The 19,697-nt window shown below is 40.7% G+C and overlaps 1 protein-coding gene and 1 non-coding gene across 2 annotated transcripts in view; both read right to left on the bottom strand.

Moving 5' to 3' along the window:
* Positions 1-19,697, bottom strand: part of LOC124172795 (caspase-3-like) — a 71,564-nt gene that overhangs the window by 36,574 nt on the left and 15,293 nt on the right. The window contains exons 3-4 of the mRNA XM_046552280.1: positions 14,786-15,000; positions 2,944-3,026 (exon numbers count right to left, since the gene is read on the bottom strand). Of these exons, the coding sequence (XP_046408236.1) occupies positions 2,944-3,026; positions 14,786-15,000 (298 nt within the window). The remainder of the gene's footprint in view (positions 1-2,943; positions 3,027-14,785; positions 15,001-19,697) is intronic.
* Trnaa-ggc lies at positions 13,268-13,339 on the bottom strand. The gene has a single exon. It is a non-coding gene; the product is annotated as a tRNA-Ala (tRNA).

Genomic DNA, 19,697 nt, shown 5'->3' with positions numbered 1-19,697 from the left:
ATATATGCCCGTCTCATCCGCGTTGTAAATATCGCAGGGGCTGTAATTGTCCAAATAGTCTTTAAGGACCGGAGCCCAGCCTTTCACAGGATTAACGTCGACACTTGATGATTCACCGGATAGTTTGTGAAGGGATATCCCCTTCCTATTTTTAAATCGTGCAAACCATCCATCCGAGCACTTAAAATTGTCTTCACCAAGCCTCTCACACAAATACTCAACTTTAGCCTTCATCATTGGGCCGGTGATAGGAATCCCTGCGGCTATTTGCTGGCAAAACCACGAGAAAAGAGCAGTTTCTAGCTGCGGATGCTCTCCGGGCCGCCGGTGTTTTTGAGTGCTTGGACGCCCTTCTTTAAGCACTGCCGAACGAATTTGTTCTTTTTTATTTAAAATAGTGAACAATGTCGATGTATTAATTCCAAATGGCCTCGCTATTTCACTCTTTGAACACTCTCCACTTTCACAATCTGCAATAATTCTCAATTTGGTTTTTAAATCCAAGGACTTGCGTTTACCAGCCATGGTGCTAGCAGACGGGCGGAATAATTTTTAACCTCACTGCGGATGCGCGGGAGGGAGATGACAAAAGAGCAATGAAATGTGTACTCGAGAAATTTATTAAGGAAGGAAGAATAGGAGAATACGGAACATGTAGACGTCGACGTTGGCGGAAAAAATGCCGTTTTAAAAGCATTGAATTCTAGTGATGTGGCACGTGGTCAAAAAGTCAACCTGTCGTAATTACGAATGGCACAAGAGAGGAATCGAGCAATTATCGCTAATACGAATTTAATTTACATTTAAATCATAGGGTTTAAAATGGTTCCTTGGGTAGCTGTCGCTAATTCGAGCTTGTCGCTATATCCCGTACTCGTTATAAGAGGCTTCCACTGTATGTATGTATTGTTCGCTATCGCTGATCAAAAAGCTTCAGCGTTAATTGTTAGACAATTAACGCTGAAGACCGAGAAGAATAGACCATTTACCCCTCTGATGTTATCCTCTCCGTGGCTGAAGAATGGTTCTCAGCATATGGGCTTGCCCTCAATACAGAAAAAACCCAACAGATGGTATTCCCTCTAAGCCCCACTTTGTATCATACCGGCACTTTAAAGCTACTAGGCTTTGACTTTGACTGCAGACTACTATGGGACTGTCATACTTTCTCTACTACTGTAAAATTGTCTAAAGCTATATACAGTGAGTCCTCGTTTAACGTCACTTACCGTTCCTGAAAAATGTGACGATAAACGAAATGACGTTAATCGATGCATAATATCCCTTAAGAAACAATGTAAAAAGTGAATATCGGCTCCTAGACCTCACAATTCCTACGCGAAAAAAATGTTAGCGTATCATACCTGGGGCATTTTTTTACGGTGGGAATGCCAAACTATCGCATAAATACGAGTTCCTGTCTTCATCGACGACAATAGCAGCATTGACGTAAATCCTTCTCCATTTTTGTATCTTCCAGCATTTGCTTTTCGGCTTTGCTATGGTGGTCGCCCGGGCGAGCGTCGCCTGGGCATCATCCAAGGTTCTTAGAGTACAGTCTAAGATATAATCATCGCTGAAACATCGTCGCAGTTACAGGAACCAAAATTATTGTGAACTCGGCGAAAAAAGTGACGACAAAAACACCGAGTTCTGCACGGAAAAATGCCTCGAAATCACTTTTTAGGTTCCTGAAAACCATTGTCAGGTAAAACCTTGCGCACCTACGCAAGAATTCATTTTGCAGAAATTTTTGCTAATACCGTAATCGCAATTAAGACTAAACACACCGTTTTACACTTTGCTTAGACTGATTGTATTACCGTCCACAAAAAACGAACAACCTGCAACGCCCGCCGCATCGCCTTTTTTTTCGCGCGAAATTTGAAAGACTTGACGTTATCGCGAAGCGTAGGTGGGATAAACGAATGACGGTCTCAAAATTTTCGTGACGTTATCGGGAAATGACGTTAAACGGGGTGACGTAGAACGAGGACTCACTGTACATGCTAAGAAAGCTGAAAACTCTCATTCCCACTGAATATCTTCCAGCAGTTTACTTTGCCATTTTTCACTGCCACTTAAACTATGGCATTGAGGTTTAGGGCCATTCTTCCTCCGCTAAAGAATTATTTATTCTACAGAAAAGAGCAATTAGAATCATTACGAATTCAAAAGCTATGGAACATTGTAAACCTCTATTCAAGGAGCTAGGCATAATGACATTGTATGGTCAATATATATTTAAATGTCTTATAAATGTAAAAATGAACCTGGACAGCCATAAAACTGGTAGTGACGTTCACCATCATAACACTAGGCTAAAAAATAATCTCATTCAGCCTCAATGTAGGCTTTCAACAACAAGCAAGTCTTTTGACCATATAGAGCTGTGCCTTTTCAACCACCTACCCCGAGAGGCCAGAGACTGTTCATTACCCAAGTTTAAGCGTTGTCTCCACCTATGGATATGTAGCCAAGCTTTCTACTCTATGAATGAATTTCTTGAATGCAGTACTCAGAATTGTACTATCTACCTCTAGTATTTCATTGACTTTGACGAAGACTTTGCATTGCATTGTGTTTAACGTCGAATAAATCATCATCATCATTATTATTATTATTATTATTATTATAATATACTTCAACGGATCGGCCAACTTACGAGAGAAGATAAATTGACGTTCTGGACGTAGATGTATTATCTAGCAGGAGCTGCATAAATTATGTGGTATTAAACATTGCACATATCCCGCATACACTTCAATTTAACGATGTTGTTATAAAAATGTTACGGGAGGTGGGAATGTTGTTCAAATTTCCCTCCCGCTGGTGCAATAGAAAATGCCGAAACTCGATTTCCAAACTGCGGCGAAAGTGGCACCGCTCCATTTGTTGCAATACTTTTGAATCCGATTGTACGTGTAGGTGTGGGAAATATACCTGGAGGACTTGTCCCCTTGTGCCATGAGTCATCAGCACCATGAGAAAGCAGTCGGAATTCTTGTGGTCCTCTCGCTTGGCCTCTGCAACAGATATGAGAGAGACAGAAATGAGAGGGGCATTCGGAAGAAACACATTTCATCAATGGGGCATCATCTCACTCAGGGTTCCCGCTCTTAAGTACAGTGCAACCTCGATATAACGACACCCCACGACGCACTAATAAACACTCGCTATAGCGAATTGTGGCTTTACCGGAGGTGGAGCAAATAATAGCCAATATACCTCTTGCGAACAGATGAACAGGAGTGGTGCGGCGACAGATAAGCATCTATCCGATAAACGTAAGCATAAATCCAGACGAAAGGCGATGTTTTTTTGCATCACTAGATTTCCTTACTCAAATAACGACTAACTATTCAAACAATTTATAAGCGCCGCACTGAATAAAAACCATGCAAAGCATTGTTTCGTCAATCATTATATTTATCGAACAACAGTTTACCACATAAATTTGAGACTGAGCACTCCATTAACTTCATTTCTAACAGATCGCTAGCAATTACAGAGGTTAAGGAGTCTTGATGAAAGTCTTCCGGCGGTGAAACCCTCGCTATGGCGAGAGCCAACACCGAAAGGGTCTCGTAAAAACGAATTTTTAACACGCTTATTATAGGGTCAATTGACGGTGCATCGGCTATCTCTCGTAATAGCGGGGGTGTCGCTATAGCCCGTACTCGCTTTAACGAGGTTCCACTGTACATTATAAAATTCACGGTTTTTTCCAGGTTTTCACTGTCAAAATGTCAGCGAATTCACGGTTTGTATATACGGTGTTTTAGGCAGAAATATAGATCACGTGACAATCCTCGGCCGCACGTTAACTGCAAATTTAACAAACGAGACAGATGTCTAGAATGCAAACGCAGCAATGACAGTGCCATCTCTCATGACTTTTAGGCAGAAATATTGATCACGCAACAATCATAATAATGCATTACGTAATTTCTCGCCTTTCAAAGTATTTCTTCTCGCGAAACTGCTTTTTCTATGAACTTTTTTCCGCTTTTTAAAAACCGTTCCACCGTCCCCCTCAATTTTGAACTGGATTATATATGTAGCCGGTAAGGGGCTAGCTGGCGGTAAGTTTACATACCACCTCTTCAGCGGCTAGAATTGTGAGCAAAGTGCGCACGCAGGGAAATAATTATGATACAAGAGTATAGGGACCAGTTTAACCCTCCCAGTGTTAGTGAAGGAGAATTAGAAATTGATTTGGAAGCTATTGCAATTTCACAAGAATAAATGCTTTGAAGAGTGAGAATTTTGCAGCCTATAAAATATTATAATGCATTATACAGGCTTCCCACTCTAACTACATTATAAAATACATGGTTTTTCCTCCAGGTTATCACTGTCTAAATGTCATCAAATTCACGGTTTGCAGATGGGGCGTTTTAGACAGAAATATTGATCACGTAACAATCATCGGCAGCACGTTAACTAAAAATGTAACAAACGCAACAGATGCCTTGAAAGCAAATGCAGCAATGAAAGTGCCATCTCTTATGACGTCACCTATCGTTAGCAAAATTCATGTCCGGCTAAAAGGGTGTGAGTGGGAAAATGGAGAGAGCAGGGTGGCAGGGAAGTGAAGAAGTAGGGTCTGATTCTTTTTGCCAGGGTTAACATCTTCCAATCGCAGGCTTAAGGTGAATGCGCAGTCACGGCACACATGGACCAATTAATAGTTTCGCTTTCGAATACACGTGCGCAGGTAAATGCGAGGACAGTATCTGCACGTGAATGACCATGAAACATGATTGAAATATCGTTTTTTTTTTCTTTTAACCCGTCTATCGTAGTCCTACAATCAAGTTTGAGAGATTTCTAAGGTTTTATGACGAAATTCACGGATATTTCCAGGATTTTTAACGATAGACGAAATTGCAAAAACCAAGTAGCCGTGATAAAATCAGGGCCCAGCTGTGAAGATGCAAGAATTAAGAAAGGAGTGCGACAAGGCTGTACAGTGTCACCCATAATTTTCAACGTTTACATTGAGAAAGCCATTAATGAAATCAAAGAAAAGGAATTGGGAGTGAATATCCATGGAGAAAAAATTAGCATGCTAAGATTTGCCGATGACATAGTCGTTATAGCAGAAACAGAGAAGGATTTGAAAAATATTCTGGCTAATATGGGTAGGGTAATGAGTTGATATCAACTGAAAATAAGCACGAAGAACACCAAGATCTTAGTATGCAGCAGAAGAGAAGAAGTCAAGACCAACATTAAAATAGGGAGGCAAAAACTGATAGAGGTGGATGAATTCTGTTATTTGGGAAGCAAGATAACTAGTGACGGGAGAAGCAAGAAAGAAATTATCAGCAGAATAGCCCAGGCGAAGAGAGCATTCCACCAAAAGAGAGACCTGCTTACAGCGGGAAACTTAAATATGGAAGTAAAGAAACAATTCATAAGAACCTACATCTGGAGTATGCTCCTATACGGAAGTGAGGCATGGACAATGACCGCAGCGGAGAAAGCAAGGATAGAGGCCTTTGAAATGTGGTGCTACATAAGAACGATGAAAATCAAATGGATCGACCGAGTTAGTAACGAGGAAGTCCTAAGAAGGGTAGGAGAGAAGAGAAGCCTCATGAAAACCTTAATAAGAAGACGGAACAACCTTATAGGCCACATCTTGAGACAGGATGGCCTGATGAAGACAATCGTCGAAGGACACAAGTGGAAGGCAAGAATGGAAAAGGAAGACCTCGGACAAAATACATGGAACAATTAAAGAGAGATGTGAAAGAGAAGAAATACGTAGGAGTGAAAAGATTAGCTGATAGGAGAACTGAGTGGAGAGCTGTGTCAAACCAATCCTAGGATTGTTGACCAGTGATCATGATGATGAAGAGACGAAATTGACGGCTTATTCACGGTTTTAAGGTTTTCACGGTTGAGTGGGACCGCTGTCACTCTTGCGAAACTACAGCTTACTCCCGATAATCCGGGCTGACCATGGTAACAGTGTAAACAAGCCCTAGTGGGACGAAATCTCCGGTTCCTTCCCATCCTCAAAGTAATCTAAAATAACTACCGTTGAATCCAACAGTAAATGCTGAGTCCAACGGTAACTGTTGAATTCCACAGTAATTTGGGACCACTGTTAAAACCAACAGTAGCTGTTCAAACTAACAGTAACTGTTAAAACTAGCAATAACTGTTAATTCTAACAGTAACTAATAAATCCAACAGTTATTGACTAATTCAGCCGTTACTGTGGAATTCAACAGTTACCGTTGGACTCAACAGTAGTCCCAATTAATTGTTGAAATTTCAACAGATTTTTCGCTAAGGGTGGTAACAGTGTAAACAAGCCCTAGTGGGACGAAATCTCCGGTTCCTTCCCATCCTCAAAGTAATCTAAAATAACTACTGTTGAATCCAACAGTAAATGCAGAGTCCAACGGTAACTGTTGAATTCCATGGCAATTTGGGATCACTGTTAAAACTAAAAAGTAATTGTTCAAACTAACAGTGACTGTTAAAACTAGCAATAACTGTTAACTCTAACAGTAACTAATAAATCCAACAGTTATTGACTAATTCAGCCGTTACTGTTGAATTCAACAGTTACTGTTGGACCCAACAGTTACCGTTGGGTATGGTATGGTATTTGGAGGAGGCGACCGACAGCTGAGGTCATTTGCGCCATGAGGGAAGGGTGTGGAAGGAAGGGTGGAGAGAAACCCAGCGTCGGCATTAGCCTGCTCTTAAACGAAAGGTGCCAAGGGGACCACGGCTTAACGTCCCATCCAATGGACGGAGTGTTGCGCTTGAAATGCCCTCCACACAACATTCAAGCAGGGATCGGGCAGTCTCTAAAAATCCTCTGCCACTGCCGGTTACCGTTGGACTCAACAGCTACCGTTGGACTCAACAGTAGTGCCAATTAATTGTTGAAATTTCAACACTTTTTTTGCTAAGGATGGTAACAGTGTAAACAAGCCCTAGTGGGACGAAATCTCCGGTTCCTTCCCATCCTCAAAGTAATCTAAAATAACTACAGTACACTCTCGATTATCCGTGCTAAAGAAGGGGAGAGACCGCGTGAATAATCGGAAAACACGCATAACCCAAACTTTCTCTTAAATTCTTGCAATGTTTATTTAAGTAATCTGTTTGAAATTGCATGCCATATTAGTCGGAGTGTATGATTTATCATTATTCATTTTCTAATTTAAGTACACCGGGACTAGCCACGGTGATAATTTTTTACGGAGTCACCCGCAATGCACAAATTGTGCTAAAAATCCACAGAGGAAAAATCATTCGCCTTGACCGGGATTCGAACCCGGATCCCTCGATTTCCGGCCGAGTGCTTTAGCCAGTTAAGCTACCGAGGCGTCATTCTCCCCCGTGGAAATTTGTGGACTTTACCGGACAAGGTGGTATGTTCCGGACAAGGTGTTAGGTGGTATGTTGTTTACCGGACAAGGTGTTAGGTGGTATGTGGTGGTGGCTTTATAGGACAAGGTGGTGGAGCAAACACCTCTCGTGTTCAAAGTTTGGGCTTTGCCCTCCGGCTGTGGCACCATGCGCACAACCTGGACTGCTAGTCGCACAATAAGCTCAGCAGTCCATACCACCTTGTCCGGTAGCACAATCTTGCGATGTTCTTAATTTACCCAAAACAACCCTTAGCGAAAAAACTGTTGGATTTTAACAGTTACTGTTGGATCCTCTACAGTAACTGTTAAATTTCAACAATTACTGTTGGATCTTCTACAGTTACCGTTGGGTTTTCTACAGTTACGGTTGCACTTCAACAGTTACTGTTGGGTGTCAACAGTTACAGTACTCTGAACTTAATTCTTAATTTACCCAAAACAAACAATCTATTATTATTCATACAGTTAATCCGTTATTTTAGAGTGCTTCCCAGACTCATTGAGAGCTTTCTTCGCCAGTTCGTGATCTTTTTAGCGGAGATACGTAATATGGTTGTACTCGTATTATTAATGTTCTAAAACCACACATCCATGGCACAGAGATCAAGGATTCAGAAAATTGGTTTGCACGAACGCTTCAAAACCATTGCTCAACATTGGAAAACTACACTGTCAGGCAACACAACACGTAGTCACGTCTCGCACAAGTTGCCCGGGTTGCAACAGCAGTGGGACGTTTGACGGATGATTGTTACATGATCAATATTTCAGCCTAAAATGGTTTACCTACAAACCGTGAATTTGATGACATTTAGAACGTGAAAACCTGGAAAAAACCATGAATTTTATAATTTTGTTTGAGTAGGAGCCCTAATCCGATAATGATAATAATTATATTAATAATAATAATAATTGATAATGGATCGCTTTAAATCAAATGGTCGATTTAAATCCCAGTTGATGTATGCCAACGGGATAAATCTTGGCTGAAAAGTAGGATGCTGTCAAGGAAAAAAAAAAGTCAAAACTATACAAGACTATAATGCAGTTGGTAGTACTCTATGGATCTGAAACTTGGACATTAACTAATAATCAAGAGATGAAAATCAATAGCATTTGAAAACAAAATATGTATTAGGGACCATCTACGGTTAACAAATGATCTACGGAACCATCGGCGGTCGGAGAGAAAGTGCTCTTAACAATTCTAGAAAGCAATCTAAAATAATAGACGATGCACGTAGGTAATAAAAGATTGTTTGATTTGGGTAAGTTGTAAAAATTACAACAAATAAAAGTAAAAATTGGATTACCCGTGTTTTCCGATTATTGGTGCCGCCTCTCCCCGTCATTAATGAAATGTTTGGCCTTGATTGGGCAATCAAGGCCAAACAGGAGAAGAAGGAAATAGTAGAAGTGAAAGCAGCGGGGGATTGTAGATTTGTTAAATATGATTTTATGCTTTCCCGGCGAATAATGTGGGTAAACTTTTCTCGGGATTCCCACCGGGTTAATGTTTTTAGAACGGCCAACGTTTCAAGTACCGTCTCGGCACTCATCATCAGGGCTCAATGTTGATTTATTCGATATTCAGCCCTGATGATGAGTGCCGAGACGGTACTTGAAACGTTGGCCGTTTTAAAAACATTAACCCGGTGGGAATCCCGAGAAAGGTTGTAGATTTGTTGTTGTGGTGGGGGATCAACTCCCAGGGCACTTAGACCTGTAGGTCCATTGTGCCAACCACCGATAATGGATCACCCAAAGAGGCCAATGTCCTTAGCGAAGGACAAAAGGTCCGTAATGGGAAGATCTCTTACCTCCTTGGGCTCTATAAAAGGTGAGCCCAGGTGTCTATATCGAGTCCTCATGACTGCGGGGCACTCGCATATTAGATGGGTGGTTGTTTCTTCTCCCATCTCACACCATCTGCACCTGAGTCTGTTATCCCCAGCAGGTGCATATGTCTCATTACATGACAGTGTCCCATAAGCAGGCTAACTACCATATCTTGTATGCTGGTAGGCATGATGTGGTGGAAGTTCGTAATATTATTGAAATGACACATTGCAATACTTCCACTTATAGATTTATTTTCCCTATCGTACCGCATAGCAAAACTCATTCAGAAGGAAAAATACAGAGTTTCGTTCCATACACCGATTAATATAGGTAGAATTCTGTCAAATACAAAAGAGAAAACGGAAATAATTAAAAGAAGTGGGGTGTACAAAGTTTCATGTGGTTCATGCAATGCGGCGTACGTGGGACAAACTGGCCGTAGTTTCACAATCAGGGGTAAAGAACACGAACGAGCTTTCAGAAAAGGGGACGACCGATCAATGGTGGCAAAACATCTCTAGGAAAATGATCATCATTGTAACTTTCACTTAGAAATACTCCACACCGAAATAAAAGGGAAAAAATTAGACTCGTTGGAAATCTTAGAAATCCAAAAGTTAAAACAGGGGAACAATTCATTGATGAACGAAAATCTTTTTCATTACCCCTCACCATTCCTGGCGATACAATATCAAAAACACAGACACATACAGAATAGGGATCTCCCATGAAATGCCAAAAGTCATTCCCAGCCGCCCCCCCCCCCCTTTTTTTTTCTTGACACATCTGAATTTGGACCCTAGAGTCCCAACCATCACAGTTGACCCCGAAAAAATACGTTACTACAGGCGGTCCTCGACTTTCATACAATTCGCACTTTCGAACGTTCAAAATTGATACCTTTTACTTGACTTCCATACGCTAAATTCGGACTTTCGGACATTGGTCTGTATTTCTTTGAAATTCCCACAATGCTTATTGCGCATCCCAACATTCAATTGCTTCAAATGGCAGTATATGCAAACAATACGAACGTTTACAATGAAGGGAATTGTTGGTAGTTGACTCTAATCTAGGTGATTTATTTGGGACAGAGACTGCCTGCATAGGGCTCCTTCATCAAGAGAAAAAGAAAGCCTTCATTGAAGATATTTTTCAAAATAAGTTGACTAGACATCATCAAATAGCTTTCAATAAAACTAGTAAGATCTTCTTTCTAATTGTGTTTTTTCGTTTGAGTGCCGTTTAATGCAAGTACACCTTCAGCAACGCTATTGCGACATTGCACGAAATATCACCCGAATTCAGTTTGTCTTTTGTCTTTTTTGAATAACATGCGAAATATACGCGATCACGAATGCCACCTGCCGAATGTCGAATTCTGGTGTGAAAATTGAAAGGTACCCAGAGTGCGGGTTCAACAATTACATTTTGTTATGCATCTTAATATGTCTTTTTATTTATAGTGGACGTAATAAGTAGAATGTCAACTTAAACGGCAAGAGGAAGTTTCACTCAATAGCCAACGGAGTTCTTGTTTTTTTTTAACTTTTATTTACAGTTTCTGCGTATTTTCCAAAGAAATTAGATGATTTGAGGAATTTTATTAACATATTATTAAAATTTAGTGAATTGAAATAAAATGCATGAAAAAAGGTTTTAGTACATTTATTCCGCTCTTATTGAACATAACCCCTAACTAGTATGGAAGTCAATGGTTCGACTTTCGTACATTTGACTTTCGTACAAGTTTTCGGGAACGCATTGTGTACGAAAGTCGGGGACCGCCTGCATATCCAAAGGTTTTTTAAAATTGTCCTACAAAACCTTTCCACACTACACCCCCACTTTCACACCACAGAAGAACAGTAGAAGAAGGACACGGGGTCAACTACCCAGGAGGAGAAGATCATCTGTGCGAGGACTCCATACGGACGACCACAACCCGAAAGAAGACAGTGAATGAGTGCTAAGTACCCTCACCCATCCTGGAACCTTTCTTTTCTTCCCCCTCACCCTGCCTCAGTTTGAGACCCTAAAAACAACCCTTCCCCCCCCCCCCCACCCTTCAATATCCTCACTTCTCATCACCCAAACCCCACTCTCCACCTTACTCCCCACCCCCCTTCAAGCACCAAGATATACAGTAAAACCTCTTTATATCGTAACGGTGGGGACCAAAATTTGGGCAATTTGAAGAATGGAGGTTCACTATAGTAAGGTTTTAGAGATAGTAGGGATGGTCGGATCGGATACCTCGGATCCAAATATCCACGGATATTGCCCCTCATCGGATACATCGGATCCAAAGTCGCGGAAGACACTGGATCTGGATCCAAAATTTAAAATAATAGCTTCAGTGAATGCAACGTCCCATAATGGTGGAAAGAGTTCCGATTCTATCTTCAAATGCACCGTCGCATGCGATTCTTGCCCTACTCATGAACCCTTTTGTTTGAAAGCTCTCTCAGAGGATATGTAGGAGAATTTCAGCCGTGGAGAATAAAAAAGGCAAAATACGACTGGCACATAGTGTAACTTCGTAGCATTCGTAACCAAAACTAAAATTTTTGTAACGAAATGTACATAATAACAAGCAATAAAAAACACAAACAGTAATATTTCACTCCTAAAAAAGTTAAGGGAAGTGAATTCCAGCACTGCTAATAGGGTAGTTTCCTTCATCAAAGAAAACGAAAGGCATTGCGATTGCGATTCCTTACCCACCATTAGTGAATTCATAATATACAAATTATTTGCTTTTAGAATTCCCAGTTTATACTAATGGCAATGGTCAATTTTATCCTCATTTGAAAAAGGCCAGATTGGCGCCCATACGATCCCGCTCCACGTGACGTCACAGGGACCTAGTTTCTACACGAGAGGATAGGAGTTATACATCGTCTGACGTTACCAATGCATGCATGAGGCGCAGAGCTAAGGGAAACATGTCTTAATAATCTCCTATTAAAACTGGCTATGGTCGGAAGTTTTCTTCGTTTGACAAGGTATTAATAAACCTTTTTTAAGCCAAGCGCTACCTGCTAGCAGGATACTCTTAACTACCGCCATGCTAGGCAACAAGCAGCCTGCATCGTAGCGGCGTTAATAGCCACGCACCCAGGTGGCCTCACACAGAGGCAGCCAGACGTCCCACAGGCTTTTCCCGGCATTCATACTTAGTCCTCGCGTTTTCCCTCGCCTGAAAATTTTCACTTTTCATAAAATCGCAAAAAATAGATATCGTCATTTAAAAATCTAAAAGGGTGATATACGTACTCCAGGAGTATTAATCTTTCAATTTAGGCAATATAAAAAAAAAGGAAACAACCCTATTATGGGACTGCGGGCCAAGCCAGGGAATGGTTTGAGCCGCGAGTCGTACGGACCGTGATGCTCAATATGCAAAAAAATGAATGAAATATACTTGGCATAAAACTTGAGAAAAGTATCGGAGCTCGTTGTCGAAGATTTTTGCGGCGTTTATCAAATGATATCAGCATTTTGTTCTGAATCTCACCGCAACCGTTGGCTTTTGTTGACAACAGACAACAGCATCTTCAGATCGAAGGTGATGAAACACCTTTGTCACGTCGGCTGCGCTGAAGGCTCGTTTCCAAATGCAGAACCAGTGAGTCAAAAACTCACCCCAACCAGACAGTTTACAAAATATAAAACTTAATCGGCGCATGTATATACGCTGTCGGTTTTAAAATGTCGTTTGTGTGGAGAGGTAACTTAAAACTAATAACTTTAACAAAATACTGAGATAGAGGTTTGAAATTATAATATTATGCATTACTACGAGGGAAACAAGGACATATACAGTGGAACTTGGTCACAACGGCATCGGCTGTAACGTCAACTCGGGTTTAACGTCACATTTTATGCAGACCAGCCAAAATTGAACATTTTATGTTGTTCAAAGCACTGAAGGAACAAGTGACTTTGTACGCAGTCACGCGCACGGGTGCAAAGTTAAATACACCAAAGGATGAAGTTCGCCATGAAAAAATATTTGACTTAGCCGGGATTCGAACCCGGATCTCCTGATTGCCGGTCAGGCGTGCTACCAGTTACACCACCAAGCCATCTTCTCAGAGCGAACTTCGGGATGGGTTTTACCGAACAAGATGTTGACGTCACAAGTCCACACTGTGGCACATGTGGCGAGGGTCGTGCTTACTAAGCCACTGTCGGGGAGAAAAACCCTTATTTTCCGCTGGTCTGCGGCGACGATTTTCAAAGCACTGAAGGAACAAGTGACTTTGTACGCAGTCACGTGCACGGGTGCAAAGTTGGTGGTGTAACTGGTAGCACGCCTGACCGGCAATCGGGAGATCCGGGTTCGAATCCCGGCTAAGTCAAATATTTTTTCATGGCGAACTTCATTCTTTGGTGTATTTATTTTATGTTGTACGAAAACCTGTTTATATCGTCAACAAATATTGCAACGCTTGGGTATGGCGTCAAAAATTTTGCGATTCTTAGGTTGCAAAAGTGGTAGTGTGATTGTATTATGTCTCAAAGTTCATAGAAACCATGTGTAGAAACATCAAAAGCAAAAACAGGTCACAAGCTGGACGTTGAGCTGGTGACGGGATGCAACTCTTTTGTTTAATTGGTGTCCGGACATACTCCATTGTACGAGTAGATTTCAATAAACAGTGTTGTATAAAGCAGAACATTTGCGTTTTTACTTTGTCCTTTCACTCACAATCAGATTTAAGGCTGCTTTTTTATAACGTCACTCGGATATAACGTTAAAAATCTTCTGGTCCCTTTGATGATGTTATAACCAAGTTCCACTGTATTAAAGGCTAAGCCTTCATTCTTTAATGCTGCCGACGTTCATTTGCTCTATCTCATTACGATTCCAAGGTCAATTGGCATAACGCATCTACTTAATATCGCGCACCGTAGTGATTTCTCCGCCGGAATTTGCCGTTAAATTTATTGCAGCTTCTCTCTTCGATTCCCATACATTAATCCTGAAATATTTAGCATGAGGCGATTTCTCACCTGAAGAATTAGATATTATGAATTAAAAATGTGCTGAAAGGAATTTAACGCGGCCGCAGAAGAGCGGAAATACAAGCTCATGCTCCCGGCACGCATCAATGCCAATGGTAGTAAGTCAGGAATAAAAATTTCTAATAATTTAACCAATGAGTTTCAATTTATTTCCCATATTCCTACAGTTTTCAGACATTAAATTTCTGTGGTTGTGTCCTTACGGGGTCCGCAATCATCTCAACTGTTTATTTAAGTGTACCGGGACTAGCCACGGTATAACATTAAAAATCTTCTGGTCCTTTTGATGACGTTATAACCAAGTTCCACTGCACAACATCTCTGAGATGAAGGATTTTAATTAGTGTATATTTTCCTGCAAACCGCTTATTAGTACGATTATTGAGAGAGATGGCCAGGACGAAAGACTGAAGGAGATGGTGAGGTCAAAGGTCAATCTTTCGATTTAGGCAATATAAAAAAATAGGAAACCACCCTATGACCTCACTGCCTGTGACACTAACCTTCCGCGACCATTTGTAGGAGGTCATCTCGTTCCATGTTTTCCGTTTTCCACTTGACCACTTCGAAGCCCAATCCGTTCTCCAGGACATCTGTCAGTCTTTCCACATCCTTCTCCGACCCTTTCCTCAAAAGCTCCGATTCGTAGAATTCATTGAAGTTGACAATCACGGCTCTCCCGCGCTTGGGATTGTCATGCTTATACTCCCGAAATTCCCTGAAGAAAAAAGAAAACAAAACACAAAATCACAGTCTCAAGCACATACTAGTGAGTCCTCGTGTAACGTCACTTACCGCTCCTGAAAAATGTGACGATAAACGAAATGACGTTAACGATGACTGCTAATTTCCGGGTTCTCCAGCCGCGTCTGTCGTTTATGGTTGACAACAGTTTCGGAAGCCATCCTGCTTCCGTCTTCAGGTCGAAGGTGAGAAGTTTTCATTTTTTGCCGTCCTATATAGCACTGGCCGATCTCCTTCTGTGCGCTGATTGGTCAGAACTCTCTTCCAAACGTTGCTGATTGGGTAGCCGTTGTCCCTGTTAATATTTTGTCTTTGGTGAATTTCAATTGTTGCACTTGTCAGCCATTGCAGAGCATGTTTGGAGTGAGGCCGGCCATAACATTGAATTCGAAAAAGCGAAGATAGTGGCAAAAGAGAGTCGCTACTACCCAAGGCAAATCAGGGAAGCAATTGAAATTCACAAAAGACAAAATATTAACAGGGACAACGGCTACCCAATCAGCAACGTTTGGAAGAGAGTTCTGACCAATCAGCGCACAGGAGGAGATCGGCCAGTGCTATATAGGACGGCAAAAAATGAAAACTTCTCACCTTCGACCTGAAGACGGAAGCAGGATGGCTTCCGAAACTGTAGACAACCATAAACGACAGACACGGCTGGAGAACCCGGAAATTAGCAGTAACAACGCCGCGGAAACCTACGCACGAAATGACGTTAATCGAAGCATAATATCCCATAAAAAACAATGTAAAAAGTGAATATCGGCTCATAGACCTCACAATTCCTACGCAAAAAAAATGTTAGCGTATCATATCTGGGGCATTTTTACGGTGGGAATGCCAAACTATGGCATAAATTCGAGTTCCTGTCTTCATCGACGACGATAGCAGCAGTGACGTAAATCCCTCTCCATTTTTGTATCTTCCAGCATTTGCTTTTCGGCTTCGCTATGGTGGTCGCCTGGGCGAGCGTCGCCTCGGCATCATCATCGCTGAAACATCGTCGCAGTTACAGGAACCAAAATTAATGTGAACTCGGCAAAAAATGTGACGACAAAAACTCTGAGTTCTACACGGAAAAATGCCTTGAAATCACTTTTTAGGTTCCTGAAAACCATTATGTCAAGTAAAACCTTGCACACCTACGCAAGAATTCATTTTGCAGAAAATTTTCTAAAACCGTAATCGCAATTAACTATAAACACACCGTTTTACACTTTGTATAGACTGACTGTATTACCGCCCACAAAACGAACAACCTGCAACACCCGCCGCTTCGCCTATTTTTTGGCGCGAAATTTTAAAGACTTGATGTTATCGCGAAGCGTAAGTGCGATAAACGAATGACAATCTCAAAATTTTCGTGACGTTATCGCGAAATGACGTTAAACGGGGTGACATAGACCGAGGACTCACTGTACAGTAAAATCTCTATGTAGTGAACCTCTTTACATCATAAACCTCCTTTCTTCATACCACTCCTACGGTCCCATCAGATTTACATGTAAATTTATAGGCAAACCGCTTTGTAGTGAACCTCTTTATCCCACAAGACCTCCACTTATCATACCAAGGAGACACCCCTGAGCCTAACTACCTCTGAAAATTGTACCGAGACAACTAGAGACCATTAATGCAGCTGCGATTACGTACATGGAATTTTTTTAATTCACATTTTCATGGATAAAAGTTTCACACTTTTTTTCTTATACTCCTTTAATATGCGGTAATTTTCACGTGAACCATTAGTTGTGGCCATTTTGTTCCATATGAGAGCATACCTAACAGTAAATAAGAAAAAAGGTATCCAACTATCCTAATCATTTTAAGTGACTATTGAATTATGAGAGATCACATGGTTTTCTCCAGAATCATGGTAAAAATCATGCGACAGTGCTCACTTTCTGTTATAAATTAATAATAAATATGAGCCGTTTATTTTGAAAGTGGCCTAACTCCATTCTTACATAACTAATATGCTAATAAGATAATGCTTATTATCCACTCAATATTTGCCACTATTTTAACAGGAACTATAAATTTAACACCCTTAGATACGCTTAATCAGTATGACTCATTAGTATCCTATACGAATATCTTTAAATTCATTGAAGCCCTTAAACCCTTAAATATCTCTTTTTGAAGATAAATGGAGTTAGGCCACTTTCAAAATAAACTGCTCATATATGTTCACTCATGCATGCATGTTTATTTAAACACATACAGTAAAACCTCTATGTAGTGAACCTCTTTACATCGTAAACCTCCATACTTCATACCACCCATACAGTCCCGTCAGATTTACATGTAAATTTATGGACAAACCTCTATATAGTGAACCTCTTTATCTCGTAAAACCTCCATGTATCATACCAACGAGACAGCCCCGAGACGGCCTAACTACCTCCGCAAATCGTACCGAGACAACTGGAGACCATTAATGCAGCCGCGATTACCTACATGGAATGACATTTACAGCGATAAATGTTTCACGCTTATTTTTTTCTTATACACCTTTAATAATTTTCACGTTAACCATTAGTTAGGGCATCCAACTATCCTAATCATATTAGGTGACGGTAAATGAAGACAGAACACATCGTTTTCTCTCGAATCATGGTCAAAATCGCGCGATAGCACTCGCTTTCTTTTACTGATGGCTTTATTTTCTTGTGAGTGCCTACATACTATGCTCAGTTAAAAAAAAGGCGACCAGCGCAGCCTATAATCACTTACTGACGGAAATATTTCAACTAACTTCACTCCCATCCATGGAGACAGAATTACTCGACCGCATTGCTACTTCCTCTTCTAAAATGAAAATATTTCATGAATTATCCGCGACTTGAAATAAATCAAATACAGTTTCGCAGTTATTTTATTCCCATATTTCCCGGTGTAGCACTTTCTTACTACTGCCTTGGTAATTTTTTCGATACTTTCATGAACAATCATAGTTTAAAATTTATTGCGCTTAGCGACAGTCATATGTCTTGCCTGCGTATTTATGCCGCGAAATCTGACTCTTCCATCGGGAGTCCGGGACATCAATTTCTAGCAATATTGAACGAACATCAATCCATGCGCAACAGTGTTAGGTGAAGGAGACAGCTAATTATCTGATATGCAGTAGGGCAATGAAATTTTTTACCGTCGCCGCCGCATTCTGAAGTAGTTCGCTCAGCATTCTCACCGGGTAATCACGTCCTTTCGCAGACCTAGCGTTTTTCGTGTGCCCTCGACAGAGTTTTTCTTCGGAATGCTACGTGCATTCTATTTTGGAGAGAGGGAATTCAACAAAATTTTCAAAATTACGCTCAAATTTTTGCAGTAGTCACGTGTTTACTTATTTTTTTATAATCTTTAACAAGTCACATGTTATAAGAATGATAAATCAATTCTTAAAGATATAATAAGGAGTATTTTCAATTATTTGCCATTAAATATGAAAATTACTTAATTAATCATAGGCTGATGATGGATTCGAGAAATAAAAGAAGGCGACTGCTTGACATTACCACATAATTAGCAATTTTCCTAGCCATCAACGAGGACAGGCAGAAGGCAGCGACCTTTGGAATACCTTCATTCACCCTCACATCTATTTTAAACAACCGAGGAAAAACAGAAGAAACTGTATATCTAGGCTGCACAAATAAAAAAAACGAGGATGAAGAAATTATGTTTAGAAATATAAAACTATTGTTCTTTCCTCCGAACACTATTAGTAAATAACAACCCTTAGACCAGGGAATTATTTCTTAGGTCAAAAGGCATTAACGAAAACAGCTAGTGATTTATTTATAGTGACAATGACATTAAAAAGTGCTCGTAGAATTGAAAACATTATTTCGAAAGAGTTTGAAAAAAATTTTAAGAAAACCCATTAACTAATTTATTTTCTAAAAAGGCCTCTTGAACAATTTACATTTACCTTTGTGTCATCATTAAATTGTAAATATATGTTCACTTATGCATACCTATATGTTTAAATATATTTATATAATGGCTTAAAAGACCTTTCATTTCCCAAGGATATGAAGAAATGGTGTCTACCACTAAAACCTCTCTATAGTGAACCTCCATACATCAAATTGCCCAAATTTTGGTCCCCTCCATTACGATGTAAAGAGGTTTTACTGTATATATAATAATTTAAAAGAGAGTAGTACCTTTCATTTCCATAGTATATGAAAAAATGGTCCATATCACGAAAATCTCTCTATAGTGAACCTCCATACATCAAATTGCCCAAATTTTGGTCCCCTCCATTGCGATGTAAAGAAGTTTTACATAATAAGAATGTAGATACTAGTGTAACAAATATAAGTTCATGTTGAACCAACAAGGAAACTTTCTGTAAAGCGTTTTCGTCTGCTCATTGTCGGCATAGCAGCGGTCTCCATGGAGCTTCCCCTCACGTCTCTGTCCAGGTGTACAATTCGGTCTGTGTTCGCGCAATTCGGCCCGATGGGTGGCTCAGAAGAAGTGCGCGCAGGGACGTTTGCCCCGGGTTATGATAAAATGAAAGGCGAGGACACCTACAGTCGAATTCGATTTATTTCCCGCGCAACTTGCGGAGAAGTGCACGCCAAAACTCCGCGTCCACACGCTCCCGGCTTTCGTTGAACACTGACTTGACACCCACGCCGTCGGCGAGGGCGTGGATGC

This window comes from Ischnura elegans (genome assembly GCF_921293095.1).
Source record: "Ischnura elegans chromosome 13 unlocalized genomic scaffold, ioIscEleg1.1 SUPER_13_unloc_3, whole genome shotgun sequence".
In the NCBI taxonomy this organism is placed as follows: domain Eukaryota; kingdom Metazoa; phylum Arthropoda; class Insecta; order Odonata; family Coenagrionidae; genus Ischnura; species Ischnura elegans.
This window is presented reverse-complemented; position numbering and strand designations above follow the sequence as displayed.